The 17,988-nt window shown below is 37.5% G+C and overlaps 1 protein-coding gene across 4 annotated transcripts in view; it reads left to right on the top strand.

Moving 5' to 3' along the window:
* Atrnl1 (attractin like 1) overlaps positions 1 to 17,988 on the top strand; it is a 468,762-nt gene continuing 450,774 nt past the window's right edge. For all 4 annotated transcript variants that reach the window (XR_016537794.1, XM_090345791.1, XM_090345795.1 and 1 more), the window contains exons 1-3: positions 1 to 302; positions 13,907 to 13,990; positions 15,934 to 16,047. Coding sequence is in view for 3 of the 4 variants with exons in the window: in XM_090345791.1 (XP_090201917.1) it covers positions 1 to 302; positions 13,907 to 13,990; positions 15,934 to 16,047 (500 nt within the window). In the remaining variant the exon portion in view is untranslated. The remainder of the gene's footprint in view (positions 303 to 13,906; positions 13,991 to 15,933; positions 16,048 to 17,988) is intronic.

Genomic DNA, 17,988 nt, shown 5'->3' with positions numbered 1-17,988 from the left:
ATGGAGCCCGGGGGTCAGGCCCGCGCCGGGGTCCCGCAGCCGCAGCCGGCCGTCCCCGGGCTGTGGAGGGCTCGGGTGGCGAGCGGCGGCGGCGGTGGGGGCGCCTCCTCCTGGCTGCTGGACGGGAACAGCTGGCTGCTGTGCTATGGCTTCCTCTACCTGGCGCTGTACGCCCAGGTGTCCCAGTCCAAGCCCTGCGAGAGGACCGGCTCCTGCTTTTCGGGCCGCTGTGTCAACTCCACCTGCCTCTGCGACCCGGGCTGGGTGGGGGACCAGTGCCAACACTGCCAGGGCAGGTTCAAGTAAGTGTCTCCGCCGGACCCCCAAACCTCCGTCCCGTCCGGTTCCTGGTGCTCCGGGGGTCTCGGCTTCTCCCCCCCCACTCCCCGCTGCCGCGGCCTGGGACCCCGGGGGCTCGACTGGAGCGGGTGGGAGCTGTCCACCTTCCGCGCGGCACTCGCTCCAGCACCCCCACCCCCACCCCGCGGCGCCCCGGGGCCCTCCAGCCCGTGCCCAGCGCGGGCCAGTGCGGAGCGAAGCCTTTTCTGGAGCGTCGCTCCTGCCCGCAGCGACTTCACACTCCCCCCACCCCCTCCCCCAAGAACATTTCACCCTCCGTGATGGTGCCACACATCATCAGTGTATACAGCGCCGTGCACCGACACTCGTGCCGACACTCGTGCAATACATGGTCATCCAAAAATCCAAACGAAAGTGCCCAGATTGGAAGTTGTGGTCTAACAGCGTCTTCTCCCCCCGGCCCCCCCCGTCTCCAGCAGTGACCACGGGTAACGGGTTATTCAGTAATCCGTGAACACAAGGAGTGTTCACGGTGGGGTTAACTGGGTGCCAAGGACTGTTGTAAGCCCTGTAAGGCTGACGGTCGCGTCTGCCTCTCACCACCATTGACCAGAATTCCTCTGCTGCATCTGCAGCGAGAGATGGAGGTTCGAAGTAAGTCGATCAAGGTTACACAGGAGTTGTCATTCCACATCACACGTCTTTGTTCCAGAATGGACGCTTTTTACTTTTGATCGACGTGCGCCTCGTCGAATCTGCCCAGTTTTGAGAAGTATACGGGTGGACTTTTCATGTGTGTAGTGGTGGTGATGGATTTCTCTTAACTAGTGAACAGCTATGTTCTGTTCACCCCAAGCACTGGGTGCTAAGGAATTTGCATGACGGAGGTAAAAGATGCTTCCCTTCTCCCTATTGGGTGGTGTTTGTTAGATTGCTGTCTGTTTCAGGAAGAAGTGAGTGGGTACCGGGAGTAACGGAAAATAAGGGTAACCGCCTGACAATTTGCAGGTAGCAGTCATTTAGACAGTCAGCCTTTTATCTTCCTAAATTCTCAATGTGAACTTTGTTGGTGCGTTTGTACCTTGGAGATGACAATGGGTAGACAGCTATTATTTGTTGTCAATATGATACAAAGTATAGGTGAAATAGGATCAGAAGCAAAGGTAAAATTATGGTTCATTTCATTGATCTAGGATGATTTATTTGGAGTTTTAGCAGCCTTTTTCTTCCTTCCATTCTTCCCCTCCCTTCCTCTCCTTTCTTTCTTTTTTCTACTTTTGTACTGTTACTAGTTAAAACAATGCTCCATAGAATTTTAAGTAAAAGTGTGTGTTTTAAAAACAATACATTTAATTTTTAAGTAGACTTTTAATAGTTTATTTGGTTTATAGAATTTGGTTTGTGCAATCTCAGTGTTTCCAGGGTCCACAAGTAACTTCTATGAGTTAGTATTGTACCATAAATTTCAAAATACATTTCATGAATTGTGAGAACTGCTAATTAAAAGTTGAAAAAGGCCCTTAAGATAGGAAAATGCATTCTGTTGAATTGTGTCTTGTTACTAGGCTTATTTACTTTGTGCTCTGTAGACATGACAATAGCAGCCAGCCCCCTTACTCTGGCAAGGTATAATTTTGAGTAAATTGAGAGCCCAAAGCAAAATGAACTATTAGTTTTTACATCTTTTTATGCCTAAGTAATTGCTTGATCCATTTGTAATTGGGGATATTGGCTTTTGTATGGGTGAATTTATCCCATTTATGTGAAAAAAGATTGTTGCAGTTCCTGAGGTACATGCAATATCTATATTAGGGGAACTTGTTAATCAACTGCATCAACAGCTTGTGACATCACTAGCAGGTGTCCCACTTAGTAAGAAAGGTCACATATCAAGTTAAAAGTAGTGTAAATAACATTGAGAGATGGCGTTCATAAAATATTGAGTAAAAAGCAGAATACATTTAAAATGTAGATATAGTTAAGTAACAATAAACCTTGAGCTAATTATTAGTATTCATCATTTCTTTAGAAGCTGTTATTTCCTATGATTTATTGTACTGCTGAAAAATGCTATTTCACTTCTCTGTGGAATACAAGCTATTAATTAGAGTAAGTATAACTAGCACAACTGTGTTTTCTAATGTATACTCTTAGGGGGAAAGAAAATGAGGCATTTACTATTAAAGAGAAGAATATTTTAAAGAGAAGAAATTTTCCAGGTGAAGTACATGCTACATTGGTGAAACATTTGTTTGAAGATGTTGTAATAACACAGTAGGGAAGAACTAAAAATTCTCACTTTTTAAAAACTAAATGACACAAATCTTACAAATAGACATAAAAATGATTGATCATTCTTGCTAAGCAGTTGTCAAAATTAATTGGTTGGTTTCATGGTAACTTAGTTTTTTTCTACTACAGGAGTTTCATTAGGGCATAAAAGTATTCAAACACTTCTTTAGAATGGAAGATTATTAGTTGGGGGAAATGCAGAAGCAAATATAGTGTCAATAATGATACTTCAGTGATTTTAGCACTAATCCCAGTCTTCTGTCTCCACTTGAAAAAAAAGCATTTAAAATTAGAAGTTCTTCCTTACCTACCTTAAAAAAATGGCAATGATTTTCAGTTAAAGCTAGACTACAGGAGCAGCTCAGGAGTAGTGTGGTACATTGCTTGATTTGTGCTGTTATTAATTTTTATTAATATTTTTATAATATTTATATGTAATGGGGATCTTCTCCTGCTTTTCCTTCTCCTTCTCCTCTTCTTCCTCATTCTCCTTTTTTTGTGCCTGTACTGGGCCTTGAACTCAATGTCTCACATTCTTGTTTCAATGTCTCAAGACTGGCACTGGTAGCCAGTCTTTTTGCTTTCTTGCTTTCTGTAACTTATGGTTCTGATCTCTCTCATTTCAGTACCTCTTGATCTGAATATAAGGTGTTATTGAGGGATTAATGTGAGAAATATGCTTCTTGCCGTCAAGCTATATTAGAAAGTTCGAATAATTAACAAGGAAGACAAAGGAAGTTGAACATGATTGCGATAGATGGTTTACAACTATGAAAATAGAAAAATTAAACCTGTTTAAATTGTCTTGGAGAGCAGAAAAGGGCCAGAGAAAATGATGGGGAGGGGGTTGATATTGATTGGAATAAATTGTAAATGTGGAAATGAAATAACCATTTCTCTCTTCCCCCGAATTAAAAATGATTGCATAGTGGGGTGCTATGTATTCCTAGCTACTCAAAAGACTTGAGATCTGAGGATCCAGTTCAAAGTCAGCTCAGGGAGAAAAGTTTGTGAGACATTCTTATCTTTAACCATCAAAACAAACAAACAACAGAGCTATGGTTCAAGCAGTAGAGCACAAAAGCTCACAGTCAGCACCCAGGCCCTGAGTTAAAGCCCAACAACAACAACAAACTATAAAAATAAAGTGATGGAGGGGTGGGAGGGAGGGTAATGGGGACCAAGACACGGGTGGAAGGGGATCAATGTATGTGAATTAATGCACCTTCTATCTGGCAAATATCATGTAACCCTTTTATTAAATACAATAAAAAATATTAAAAAAAATAAAGTGAGGGCAATGAAGACAGTATTGTGCTAGTATGAAAGTAGACACTGTGGCCGGGAGTTTTGCCTAGTGGTAGAGTGGCACAAAGAACGGGGTTCGATTCCTCAGTACTACATACATAGAAAAAAAGCTGGGAGTGGGGCTGTGGCTCAAGTGCTAGAACTCTAGCCTTGAGAAAGCCCAACGACAGTCTCAGGTCCTGAGTTCAAGGGCCAGTACTGGCAAAAAGAAAAAAAAAAAGAAAGTAGACACTAACCAATGTAATAGTATAAAAAGCCCCCCAAATAAATAAGTAAACCTATGGTCAGTTGATTATGATGAAGGGGACAGTCACATACAACGAGGAAAGGAAAGTTTCTTTTCTTATTTTTTTCATTGATCATGGGACTTGAACTCTGGGCCTGGGTGCTGTCCTTGAGATTAGCGCTCTACCACTGGAGCCACAGCATCACTTCTAGTTTTCTGGTTGTTAATTGTACTTTTGTGCCCAGGCTGGCTTTGAACTGTGATCCTCAGATCTCAGCCTCTTGAGTAGGTACGATTACAGGCGCAAGCCACCAATGCCTGTCTAAGGACAGTTTCTTTAGTAAATGTTTTTGTAAAAATTATCTATCCACATATAGAAGAATAGAACTATACCATTATTGCCCCTCTTATACAAGAATCAACTTAAAATGGAGTAAAAACTTAAATGTGAAGACCTGAAACTGAGAAAAAGCTGACTTCTTTCTTGTATATGATTTCCGAACTATAGGAAGCAAAAGCAAAAAAATGAAATGAACAAAACAAAGAAGATTCTGCACAAAAAGTGTAGCAAATAATAGAGTAAAGGTAAGATCCACAGGTTGAGTTATTGTATATTATATAGTAGATAAGGGGCTCATATCCAAATTATTTAAGAAACTCAAATTAACAAAATTACTTATGTAAAAATAGGCAAAGATATGAATATAAATTTATTAAATGAATAAATATGAGGCCAACAGAATATATAGCAAATGCTCAATATCACTTGTTATTAGGAAAATATAAATTAAAATCTAATGAATTATCACTTTACACCTGGTTAGCTATTATCAATAGGATGGAAGATAACAGATATTTGCTTGGGTATGGTAAAAAGGAAATCTTAATATACTATTAGTATAGTCATTTTGAAAATAGGGATGTTGTGGGAAAAAAAAGCAACCTTGATGATCCAGCAGTTCCACTGTTGTGATTTTATTCAGTATGTCAAAGAGATGTCTTCACTCCCACGTTCGTTGTCAAGATTTAGGAAGAACATAAGTGCCTATCAACAGATGAATAGATTAGAAAATAACATTAGCAATGGAATATTATTCAGTCTTTTAAAAAGCTGAGTAGAATTGTGTCATTTATGACAACATACATGAATCTAAGGGACATCATTGGCAGAAATCAATCTGGCATAGGAATTAAATAGCTCATGATGTCACTTAACTATGGAAGCTAAAAATTTGGACTCAGAAATAGAGTAGGATGGTAGTTACTGGGAGCTGAGGGATATAGAGAACAGAAAAGGGAAGTGCTGGTGAAAGGATATGAGTTTTCAGTTAGACAGGGAAAGAACCTTCAGATGCTGTTATACAGCATACATGCATAGTTATGTACACTTATAGTTAATGTATATTTATATTTATAGTTATGTATATTTTATAGTTATGTATAGTTAATGTACATTTATTTACTTTTAATTTTTTTTTGGTGCTGATACTGGAGCTTGAACTTGATCTTACTTTATTTTTTTTCTCAAAGCTGGTGCTCTACCTCTGGAGGCATTCCCCTCCTGTCTTTTGGTGGTGGTTAATGGAGATAAGAGTCCTACTTTTCTGCTAAAGCTGACTTTGAATCTCTATTTTCAGTTCCTCAGGTCTTAGCCTTGTGAATAGCTAGGATTCGTGGTATGAACCACCCACGCTGGGCCATAATGTCATAGTGTGTGTGTGTGTGTGTGCGCGCGCGCGCGTATGCGCGCGTGTGCCTGTGCGTGCCTGTCCAGATCCTGAACTCAGGATCTGGGCCCTGTCCCTGAACTTTCTGTGTCTAAAGTTAATGCTCTACCATTTGAGCTACAGTTTTCAGAGACTTTATATTACAGTTAATGCATTTACTTTTTTTTCCTAAATACGTTAATTAAAACATGTTTTCTTAGGATTGAGAACAGCATTCTGGTTGACTTGATTTTTAGTTTTATGTGTTGTTAGGACATGTTTTCCTGCATTTAGTACTTACTACCTTGTGTTACAAACAGCCTAGCTTGCTTATTTAATTAAACACATTGGATTGGGCAGTTTCAGATAGAATGGATGCTTAGTTGGCAAGGCAAATGGGCAAGCCTCTAGGCATAGTCTGGCAAACTATTTCTGTAAAGGGCCAGGCAGCAAATACTTCAGGTTTTGTTGGACAGATGGTTTCTTTTGGAACTCTGTCTTTGTAGCATGTTTGCAACTTAGACAATATGTAAATAAACGAGTGTAGCTGTGTTCCAATAAAACTTCACTTATGCTAAGAAACAATAGACCAGTAGTCATAGGAGAAATAATGTGGATTAGCCATATGGTTCTCAGTTCAAGAAGAGGGGTGCTGTAGAATTTCAAAAAATAAGTTAATGGGTTGAAACTCAGTTTACATTTTAGAAATATAATAGTTATAAAAGAAGACTTTTACTTTTTTATCATGGTTGAACTATATACTTTTTACCTACTGTATAGTTCAACAAAGTGGTAATGTATTGGAAATGAAGGTAAATAAGTTGAGAAGTAGGTGTTTGTGGGCAGGGTATAGACTCGAACTTTTGAATTTTAGAGGACTAGTTCTTCCTTGTGAAAGTCGATAGTGTGTAATAAGAGTGCTTTGGTCAAGTTGTATGGAAGTGAAGGTTCTTGGATTTGAGAAGAGGTGAGGGACCAGGCATAATGGTATGTGCTTGTAATCCCAGTTTCTCAGAAAGTGGAGGTAGGAAGATCTTAGTTTGAAGCCAGCCTGGGCAAAAGCAATTAGACCTTACCTGAAAAAGAAACTAAAGCAAGAAGGACTTGGGACTCTGCTTCAGAGGTAAGGGCTTGTCAAGCTTGTGGCCTTGAGTTCAAACCTCAGTACTGCCAAAAAAATTAAGATCTCAAGATGAGTACGTTCTTTTTGTAAAAATGGGGCATTCTTCTTTTGCTCCTGTATCTTAATGATTTTCTGTTTTCTTTTCCTTGGTTGTTGACTGCTTCTCATGCTTTCAGTACACTGGGTAGAATTCCTTATTGCACAAAGTAGGATCTTCCATGCTATAAAGGAGGGGAGAAGGTAGGGAAGAAATTCAGGGGCTGTGTTGAGTTGTTTCCTTGAACTCCTGTGTAACTGTGTCACTAAAATAGAAGGAACAGGGTGTGTAGTTTTTAGATATTCCAGTTGTGTGATTGTGTGGGTAGTCAAAATAGTTCCCTCATGGGGAGAAAGAAGGGCTGGGTTATTATGGTAGTTCCTAGAGTATATACTTTCCTTGAGTATGGGAGGATTTGTGTGTGTGCTGGTGTTGGTTCTGGGGCTTGAATTCAGGACTTGGACATTGTCCCCACTCTCCCTTTGGTATATTTGCTCAGGGGTAGCACTTTACCACTTGAGCCATAGTTCCACTTCTAGCTTTCTCTCTCTCTCTCTCTCTCTCTCTCTCTCTCTCTCTCTCTCTCTCTCTCTCTCTCTCTCTCTCTCTCTCTCTGTGTGTGTGTGTGTGTGTGTGTGTGTGTGTGTGTGTGTGTATTTGAAGATAAGAACATCTGGACTCTCCTGCCTAGCCTGACTTTGACAGCAGTCCTTAGAGCTCAGCCTCCTGAGTAATTAGAATGTTAGGTATGAGCCATGGCAGATAGCAGGGCCTTGGAGAATATAGGACAGAATAAGGCAGTGGAGTGGTGAACTCATAGAAAAAAGAACTGTAAGGTCAGAAACATTGGTCAAGGAGAAATTGGGGCATTATGATAGTTTTAATGCTGTGATGCTACAGGATAGGTTTTTGTGATCATAGAGAAAGGTGATTTTCTCATATGTAGTTTTGGAGATAATCCCAACCAGGAAGATGGCAAATTAAATTGTAGGTGATATCAGATAGCAGTGCTGCTTGCTTTTCAATTAAATTTCTAGTTGTGTTTCATTATAAAAAGAGCCATATATTTCTTGACTTGAAATTAGGGTGCTATTTGACTATATCCTCTCCTTCCTCCTCTTCTTCTCTTTTTCTTCCTCCTCCTCTTCCTTCTCCTCTTCCTCCTCCTCTTCTTCTTCTTCCCCCCCCCCCCAGCCTCTGTCATTGTCCTTGTCAATCAGTCATAGGGCTTGAATAGGGCCTGGGTCCTGCCCCTGAGCTTTTCTGTTCAAGGTTAGCACTCTGACACTTTAAGTCACAGTTCCACTTTCAGTTTTTTGATGGTTAATTGGAGTTAAGAATCTTAGGGACTTCCATGCTGAGGCTGGCTTTGAATCATGGTCCTCAGGTCTCAGACTCCTGAATAGCTAGGATTATCTATAAGCCACCAGTGCCCAGCTGTACTTCTATTCTTTATAGAAGAAATTGTAATGGAAGTAGTTATATAGGGTCATGGAACAAATTAGAATTTTCTTTAAAATTAAGTCTCTGTGGCATTGAACAGTTATTACAGGCTGAATTTTGTGTTTACATTTTAAATGAAGCCTTCTAATTTCAGTATTAAATCTAGCTATTGACTTTGAAAGTTATTAAAATTATCACAGGTTTGTACGTGTGTGTGTGTGTGTGTGTGTGTGTGTGTGTGTGTGTGTGTACACATGTGGGTATGTATGCACATAAGTGCTGTCCTTGAGCTTTTCTGCTAAAAGCTAGTGCTCTACCACTTGAACCACATTTCTACTTTTGTCTTTTTGATGGTTAATTGGAGATAAGAGTTCTACAGACTTTCTTGCCCAGGCTGGCTTTGAATTAGAATCCTCAGATCTCAGCCCCCCTGTGTTACTATAATTACAGATGTGACTCACTGCTGCCCAGTTTATTTCAGCCTTTTGATTTTGATTGTTTAAACTGCAACTAAGAAGTTGTGGAAGATTTTTTTTAATGAACCCTCTTGAGTAAATTTTATATAGGATTTCTACTTTTATGGGTTTGATTTTTTTTTTTGTCCTGGGGCTTGAACTCAGGGCCTGAGCACTCTCTTTAGGCTTTCTCATCGCTAGAGCTCTATTACTTGAGCCACAGTACCACTTTTGGCTTTTTGTATGTATGTGGTATCGAGGATTCAAACCTGGATCTTAATGCATGTTAGGCAATCTCCTAGACCATGGGTTTGAGTTTTGCCATAATGTAAATTATGTATGAGTTTGAGAGAGTCATTTAGAAATCAGTCTTTTAATTTCCATATAGTTGTTGATTTCCAAGTTACGTTTTTTTTTTTTTAATGTGGTCTTTGTACATGAAGTGCATAGTTTCAGCAGCATTAGTGTGCTCAACTGCTATTGCTGGGTGTGTATGGAAATGGCAAGAAGATCTAGGAGGATATGAATGTAATGACTCTATTAGCTATTCCACTACAGTATGTCTATTTGCAACTATGTAAGATAATGCCAAATTATTTTCTGAAGTACTTTTACTGACTTCTATGAGGAATTTTCCCTGCCTCCTTGCTGATTGACAAACTATTTAAAGCCATTCTATTGGGCATAAAGTTGTATGTTCTTGTGACTTGGAGTTTGTATATCTGTGATTCTTGTGTTGTAAATCCTTGAATTCATATCACATTGGTCTGTGTCCAATTAGGAAAGATAATCATAATTTTAATAGGAGAAAGTTTTTATAAATAGTAATAGCTGCATCAGAGATTGGAGTATTGAGATTAGCTAGTAATAAATAAATAGAAATAGAAGATATTAGCTAGTAATGAATAAAAATAACCTTAAGACTATAGAAATAGAAAATATAAGGAGCAGTTACCACTACTGTTAAGCTGAAAAAGAGTACCTAAGTGTCCCTCTTCTCTTGATCTAAGACTAACACTTTTCTAGGAGGGCATGGCTGTGATTTAATGAATTAATAAGGTAGTTTTGGCTGCACTTTGTAAACTTAGTTAAACTTCTGCTGTCTGGAACTTGCTTTGAAGACTTCTCATAGGATCTTGTAGAAGGCTGTTCATGGGAAATGTCTCATAGATAGACACTTGGTAACAAAACCTCTTGATAGGAAGTGCTAGGAGAAATGGATGCTGTCAGTCACTAAGTACTGTGAGAATCCACTGTTGGAGAAGCCACACAAGCTGCATGAGCACACTTGAATTAGGAGGCAAAACCCTTTTCTCCTGCAATCTCTCCATATACTTACTGGTAGTTTTAACTCCTTGCCATCTGGCAAAGAAAAAGTTTTTGAAGTTCCCAGATCTATTTTTACAGTGTAGACAAGAGATGACTTTACAGGTGAGAGGCAGCAGATGGATAATTGACACATTGTAGCCTTCGATAATTCAGCTTTCATAAGGAGCTTGTTTTTTTTTTTTTTTTTGGTAGGTCATGGAACTTGAACGCTGGGCTGCTGTACCCCTTGAGCACAGCACCACATCCGGTTTTATGGTGATTCATTGGAGATAAGAGTCTCCTGGCTTTGAACTACTATCTTCAGATCCCAGCTTCCTGAGTCACTAGGATTACAGGCGGGAGCCACCACGCCTGGCACATAAGGAGCTTTCTTAAGAGTTGACATGGAGGCTGAGAGTATGGCCTAGTGGTAGAGTGCTTACCTAGCCTGTACGAAGTCCTGGGTTTGATTTTTGGTACCACAAGTACAGAAAAAGTTGGAAGTGGCACTGTGGCTCAAATGGTAGAGCTCTAATTAGCCTTGAGAAAGCCCAAGGACATTGCCTAGGCCCTGAGCCCAAGTCCTATGACTGATGGGGGAAAAAAAAGCCTCGGCATGTATATGTGTAATTGAACTGTTCTATCCCTACCACTGGGTTGAATTGTGGTCATCTAGCTGGATAGGCAGGTGCTCTGCTGTGCAACCTTTTTTTTTTGACCCCAGGGCCAGGGAGCTGTTCCTGAGGTCTTCAGCTCAAGGCTATGGCCCTACCCCTTGACCACAGTGCCACTTCAGGTTTTCTGGTGGTTAATTGGAGATAAGAGTCTCAAGGATTTTAGTGCCCAGGCTGGCTTTGAATGTCGATCCTCAGCTCTCAGCCTACTGAGTAGCTAGGATTACAGGAGTACAGCCACCATGCCTGGCTTCTAGCTTTCTTACATCCTTAACCTCTAACCACATATTTCTATCTAAGAAGATAACAGTACAAGTGAATGGTTCATACATTTTCCAAAAAGTATGGAGATAACATCCCCAATGTCACTATATTTATCATTACTATATATATCATTTATTATATTAATTATTACTCAAACAGTTGCAGGAACAGATTTTACATGGTCTTGCTTATTGTAATTTTACCTCCTATTTTCTGTAAGTCTGTCTTCTAAATCTCTCTCTATTTTCACTTGACCTGTATTTAACTTATGATTCTATGTGACTATTGGAATCTTAACTTTTATTATTGTAGTTTTCAATACTAAAATTTTCGTGAAAAAATTTTGAGTGATGTTAATTCAGTTTTTGAAGCCTGTCTTTTGTTTTTTGAACTTAGTAAAGTGTATTTTAATGAATATATCTTAAAATATTAATAGAATATCTTTCTAAAATATTAATAGAATATCTTTGATCCTGTTCCCATTGTCTTGGTTCTAATTGGTTGGATTTTCTTATGCTTAATTATCTTTGGTCATGCTGTACAGTCTATTAAAATATTGGTGAAAATTACTTGAGACAGGGGATAATGTTATCTTTCTCTAGAGACTATTATGTAACTTTTGTTAGGCGCTCTGGCTCACTACAAATTCTACCATTACTGTGAGCCAGGTATAAGATTTGGAACTTTCTGTTGTTTAACTGACTTGCAGTAAAGCTGCAGTTTACTGAGGGCAAGTTCACTGCTTGTACACCATACAAGTAAAAGTGCTATGCTGTGTATTTGAACCCCTTCCTGTATTAGACCACTGCCTTCCATTTTTCTCCGCATCTCTTGAGGCCACCCAAGGCACACATAGTGTTTTGGCAGTTTCTTCTCTGTAGGTAAAGATCTCAAGAGCAAAAGCAGCTCTGAATGTCTGAATTCTCTTGAAAGAATTTGTAGGTTCTGGATCTTGGCTTGTAGGTAGATTATTTTTTTTTTCATTTTGTTACTGATGATTTTAAAACGTAAAATGTTCAGTTTTTTACATTGTCATCAGTGGAAAGTTTTTGTGAATTAGCTCATTTAGTATAATTGGAAGTTAATTAACATTATTTAAACTGTGCTTTACTTTTCATATCTATGCTACAGGATTTCTAATTATTATCTGATATGGCTTTTGAGGTTTTTAAATGAAATAACACAGTACACTTACATTAGTACCAGATGCCTAGAAAGCATTCAATTTATTATTACATTAATTTGAGAACATTAGGAATTTGTCTGTTTTCCCTAAAATTTTCTTTCAAAGATAAATTAGCTGCTTTAACACCTCTGTTATTTTCAAGGACTGTGAAAATTCACAGTTAACATTAGTATTGATCAAATCTTGTCAATCAACCATGTTATCCTTTCTGTCAACCCTGATTCAGGGAAATGAAAGTTTTTTCCTCTTAATGTTTTTTTCAGGATATATATATATATATGATGGAAATTTTGCTTTTATCTAAATGGCAATGACTTTAATATCTGTGCACATGTGTGTATGCTTATGTTACTATGTATAGACTAGTTAATTGCTGAATATGTTTTTTGTGAGTATACATATGAAAACTAACTGGGATGGTATTTTGATTATTTAAAATGTGATATTTTATTGATAAAATTATTAGGCTAGGGGTAAAAAGACCATAATAACTAGAGTTGAGGGCTTTGTTTCAAATATTTTAATATTCTGAAATCTGAGAAAGTTTTTCTAATATCTTTTTCTTGTTAGCATATACTGACTATACAAAGTAGGTTTTGTTATTTTTGTGTATCCATATAGAATAGTTTGACACACATAAATACTTTCATGTTATGAACTGTTGATATTCCTTTAAAAAAAAACTGTACTGTGGTTTGAACTTAGACTCTTGCCCTTGGTAGGCAGGTTTTCTTTTTTTTCTTTCTCTTTTTCTCTTTCTTTGATTTTTCGGTCTGTGGGTCTTGAACTTAGGGCCTCGGCACTATCCTTGAACTTTTGTGTTCAAGGCTTGAGATCTTCCAGTTTGGGCCTCAGTTTCATTTCTGGTTTTCTTCTGCTTATCCATAGATAAGAGTCTCTAGGATTTTCCTGCCCAGGCTGGCTTTGAATCAGAATTACAGGTGTGAGCCACGAGAGCCCAGCTAGGTTCTTTTTGAAAGCATATAAATAGAAATTGCTAGTAGGGAGTATATAAATTTATAAAAAGAAAATATAAAGTATTTTTGACTTACCTTGTAAGAAATCGGTTGATTTCTTGCACTAGTTATAAGCCAGGCAAGAGAAAAAATAATAAAAGAAAGTAGCAGAACACTACAAAGTCTGGTGACAGCTATTTAGCAAATCTGGTGCTTAGAAAACAAGTAAAACTGTTTTCCCAAAGTGAGATATGTATATGTGGTTTCTTTACCCTATAGTTCATCATTGAAACTGTATTTGATATTTCTTCCTTAGCCTCAATCTAGATAAAGTTTAACCCAATTAACTTTTCATCTCTCTTGAATCCATCAGTAAAATGGTCAGTTTTCAGTTTCCTTTTTCCATTATGTCAACTGAAGTGGCCATGATTTAGCAATATTTAAAGAAATCCAAGATAAAGTTTGTTTTCAGATGTAGAGAGAAATATAACAATTTGAAACTTATAAGTAAGCATTCTATTTTGGATATTCCTGTGTTTCATCCTTTGGCTAAATGATTTTTAAATTTTCTTATGCTGCTATATATCTTAAATTTTTTTAAGTTAATTTTTATGGTTTTCTTTTCCAGGTTAACTGAACCTTCTGGATATTTAACAGATGGTCCAATTAACTATAAGTATAAAACTAAATGTACATGGCTAATTGAAGGCTAGTAAGTATATTATCTGAATTTAATTTTATTCTAAAATGATAAAGGAACTTATTATTAATAAGCACAATGACTACATCTAGAGAGTGCTTCTTAGAAAATGCCATTTATATATTTTTTTATATTTTAAAATGCAAACTGTAGTACTTTCTCTTGTGATATAATATACTAATTTATATATATTTATAGTTGAATTATGCTATTGTGGTATTAAATAGAGTAGGCAGTTTTTTACTTTTCAAAAATATGTCGTTATAGCATTTATAAAAACTCCAAAGAGGGCCAGGAGTGTGGCCTAGTAGTACAGCACTTGCCTAGCACGCATGAAGACTTGGGTTTGATTCCTCGTACCACTTACATAGAAAAAGCTGGAAGTGGTGCTGTGGCTCACATGGTAGAGTGCTAACCTTGAGAAAAGCACAAGGACAGTCCTCAGACCCTGAGTTCAAGCCCCAGGATGGGCAAAACCAAAACAAGAAAACAAACAAACAACTCCAGAGAAAGTATAAAAATGCTGAGCTTAACAAATGGATATTTCTAATGTTATGAGTTATGAACTGGCTTGTACTATTCAGCATTTTAGTTTTAAGGGTATTTTATTTAATTTTGTGACAGTACTAGGGCTTGAACTCTGGGTCTCATACTCTTGTTTGGCTTGTCCTCTTAAGATTGGCATTCTACCACTTGAGTTATACCTCTACTTTTTTCTTTTTGCTTGGTAGTTGAGGTTACAGTGTCTTGGATTTGTCTGTTTTAGAATCCTTTGCAATGTGAGTTTTAGATGTCAGCCTCTTGAGTAGCTAGGATTACAGAACCACTGCATCCATCTCTAAGGGTATTAAAAAAAAATTATAGGGGGTGGGAGTTTGGCCTAGTGGTAGAGTGCTTGCCTAGCATGCACGATGACCCAGGTTTGATTCCTTGGTACCACATACATAGAAAAAGCCGGAAATGGTGCTGTGGTTCAAGTGGTAGAAAGCTAGCCTGGAAAAAGCCCAAGGATAGTGCTCAGGTTCTGAGTTCAAGGCTCAGGACTGGCCAAAGGAAAAAAAAAGAATATTTTGTAGAAATGTTATGAATTTAGGGATATTTTCATAATTAAGGCTTGAAACTGAATTTATATGTTTAATCATATTATGAGTGAGTGATTTGATATGAATTCTTTTGAACCATTTACAGTTCTTAGAGTATATTTGGAAACTATCCTTTTTGACAATGTTTCAAATTTGTTTTAAAACTTAAGCACTATCAACTGTTATGTATCTTTAATGTGCTGCTTGTTTGCTTACAGTATATCACATTGAAACCTCAGAAAAATTTGTAAACTTTTAGTATCTCTACTTAAGAATATTGCTTTCCTAGTATTTGATTTTACTTTAACTTTTTAAATTTTTTTTTTTTTTTTGCCAGTCCTGGGTTTGAGCTCAGGGCCTGAGCACTGTCCTTGGACTTTCTCAAGGCTAGAGCTCTACCACTTGAGCCTCAGCACCACTTCTAGCTTTTTTCTATGCATGTGGTAAGGAGGAACCGAACCCGGGTTTTCATGCATGCTAGGCAAGCACTTTAACCACTAGGCCAAATTCCCGGCCCCTAACTTTTTAAATTTTAAAATCAACTTTATTAACTACAATTTGCTGTCATAAAATCCTGTGATACAAGTCATTAAAGTTCAATACTGTGCATAAACTACAATATTCGCATCAATGAAGGCATAGAACATTTTTGTTAACTATACTATATAAGAAATGATGATAACAGGCACATGGTCTGTTAATAGATTTTGACAGTTGAATTTCTATAGCTTATCAAGTGTTTACTCTGGTGCTTTAGGAATTCATAGGAAAATATTCATAATTAGTTTTTATTAAAATGTTCTAACATTTTTTGAACTTTTTTTGGAGATGATAAAACATATGGTGAAAATAATTTTATTTTATGTATTTCAGTCCAAATGCAGTGTTAAGATTAAGATTCAATCATTTTGCTACAGAATGTAGCTGGGATCATATGTACGTTTATGATGGAGATTCAATATATGCACCTTTAATAGCTGTACTGAGGTGAGTAATTATATTTAATTGATGAGTTTATAGTAGGTAGTCGAAAGTGAAAAATTATATATAATTTGTTAACTTGAAGTATATTGATCTTCAGAATATTTAGTATAACTACTAATGGCTAAATTTCAAAGATGATTACAATATTATGTTGTGTATTGTGACCGTCAAGTATGTATACAATAATATAAATATTGACATAGTTACTACTCCTAGCTACTCAGGAGCCTGAGATCTGAGGATTGCCCAAGCCAGCCTGGGTATTAAATGAGACTCTTATCTCCAATTAACCACTAGAAAACCAGAGGTGGCGCTGTGGCACTAGGGGTAAGGTGGTAGCCTTGAGCAGAAGAGCTTAGGGATAGCACCCAGGTGCAGCGTCCATGCCCCAGACTGACAAAAAAAAAAAAAAGGAAGAAAAAGTATCTTACTAGTTCTCAAAATTGTTTCGTAGTCAGTTAGGCTAGTTTTTTAAAACCATTTTAGTACCTTAAATATCAATTTGAAAATGCTTTATATGTAATCAGAGATTGTTATAAACATTTAAGAGTAGGAGTAAAATATATTGTACTTGGAAAAATTTATGAATAAAGAGTAATTGTCCAGTTGTGCATTAAATTTTTCTTTACTTTTATAATTTTTACAGTCTCTCAAGTTGTCACTATTAAATTTAGGTATAGATAAAATCTATTATTTCCATTAAAATTTTAATTTTTCTTTTACTGTTTATGTTGCAAATATCCTATTTTGCTAGGGATATATACGATCATATTTCTTTATTTCTTTATTTCTTTATTTTTGCCAGTCCTGGGCCTTGAGCTCGGGGCCTGAGCACTGTCCTTGGGCTTTTTCAAGGCTAGAGCTCTACCAACTTGAGCAACAGCACCATTTCTGGCTTTTTTCTATGTATGTGGTACCGAGGAATCGAACGTGGGTCTTCGTGCATGCTAGGCGAGCACTCTACCACTAGGCCACTATCATTTTTTGACAAACATTTACAGACTTGTATTTCAATTTTGTGGTTTTTTGACTATGATCTTATGACTAGTTTATAGTAAATCAGTAAAAATTTAGACACTTATTCTGTGACATTGCTGAAAGTATTTTCAGAATTTCTTTCTCTTTCTTTTTTTTTTTTTGTGGGTCATGGTACTTGAACCTGGCCTGGTCACTGTTCCTGAACTCTTCAGCTCTAGGCTACCACCCTACCCCATGGGCCTTAAGCTCTTCAGCTCAAGGCTATTGCCCTACCTTTGAGTGCACTTCCTGAGGTTAATTGGAGATAAGAGTCTCAGGTCTTTTTGTGCCCAGCTGGGCTGGCTTTGAATCTTGATCCTCAGATCTTCGCCTCCTGAGTAGCTAGGATTATAGGAGTGAGCCACCTGTGCCTGGCTCAGAATTTCTTTTTAAGTTGTTTGAATACTATAAAGGCAACATTACAAACAGTTCCATATTTACAACAGAAAGTCATATAAACTTATGTATAATTATTTTGTAAGATAACCCACCGTTATGATTAGGTGAGATCCTATGTTCAAACACTTACATTTAGGAATTTAAGACAATACATTATCATTGTATTTTTATAACATTGACTAACTCTGAGGTATGCTCATTTATTTTTATAATCTTCTTGTTTCTTTTTTAGTAGCCTAATGACTGCATTAATTGACACCAACTCATCACATTAGTACCAATACTTTATTTTTACTACAGCAATTGTTTACAAGATGATTATCAGGATTGAATTTAGTACATGAATGTAAAGATGGAATTAGTGACTGACTTTTCATTAGTGAGTGTATTGTTACCTATCCTGAGGAAGATGGAAAACTTAGGGTTTCTTATCCAGTTGATATTAAGCACTGCAGTGGACAGTTTAGATGCCATTTAATCCTTAATAAGATTTTGTAAGAGAAGTACTGTTGACCTCATTTTGCAATG

This window comes from Megascapheus bottae, chromosome 15, assembly GCF_031878675.1.
Source record: "Megascapheus bottae isolate mThoBot1 chromosome 15, mThoBot2.hap1, whole genome shotgun sequence".
In the NCBI taxonomy this organism is placed as follows: domain Eukaryota; kingdom Metazoa; phylum Chordata; class Mammalia; order Rodentia; family Geomyidae; genus Megascapheus; species Megascapheus bottae.
This window is presented reverse-complemented; position numbering and strand designations above follow the sequence as displayed.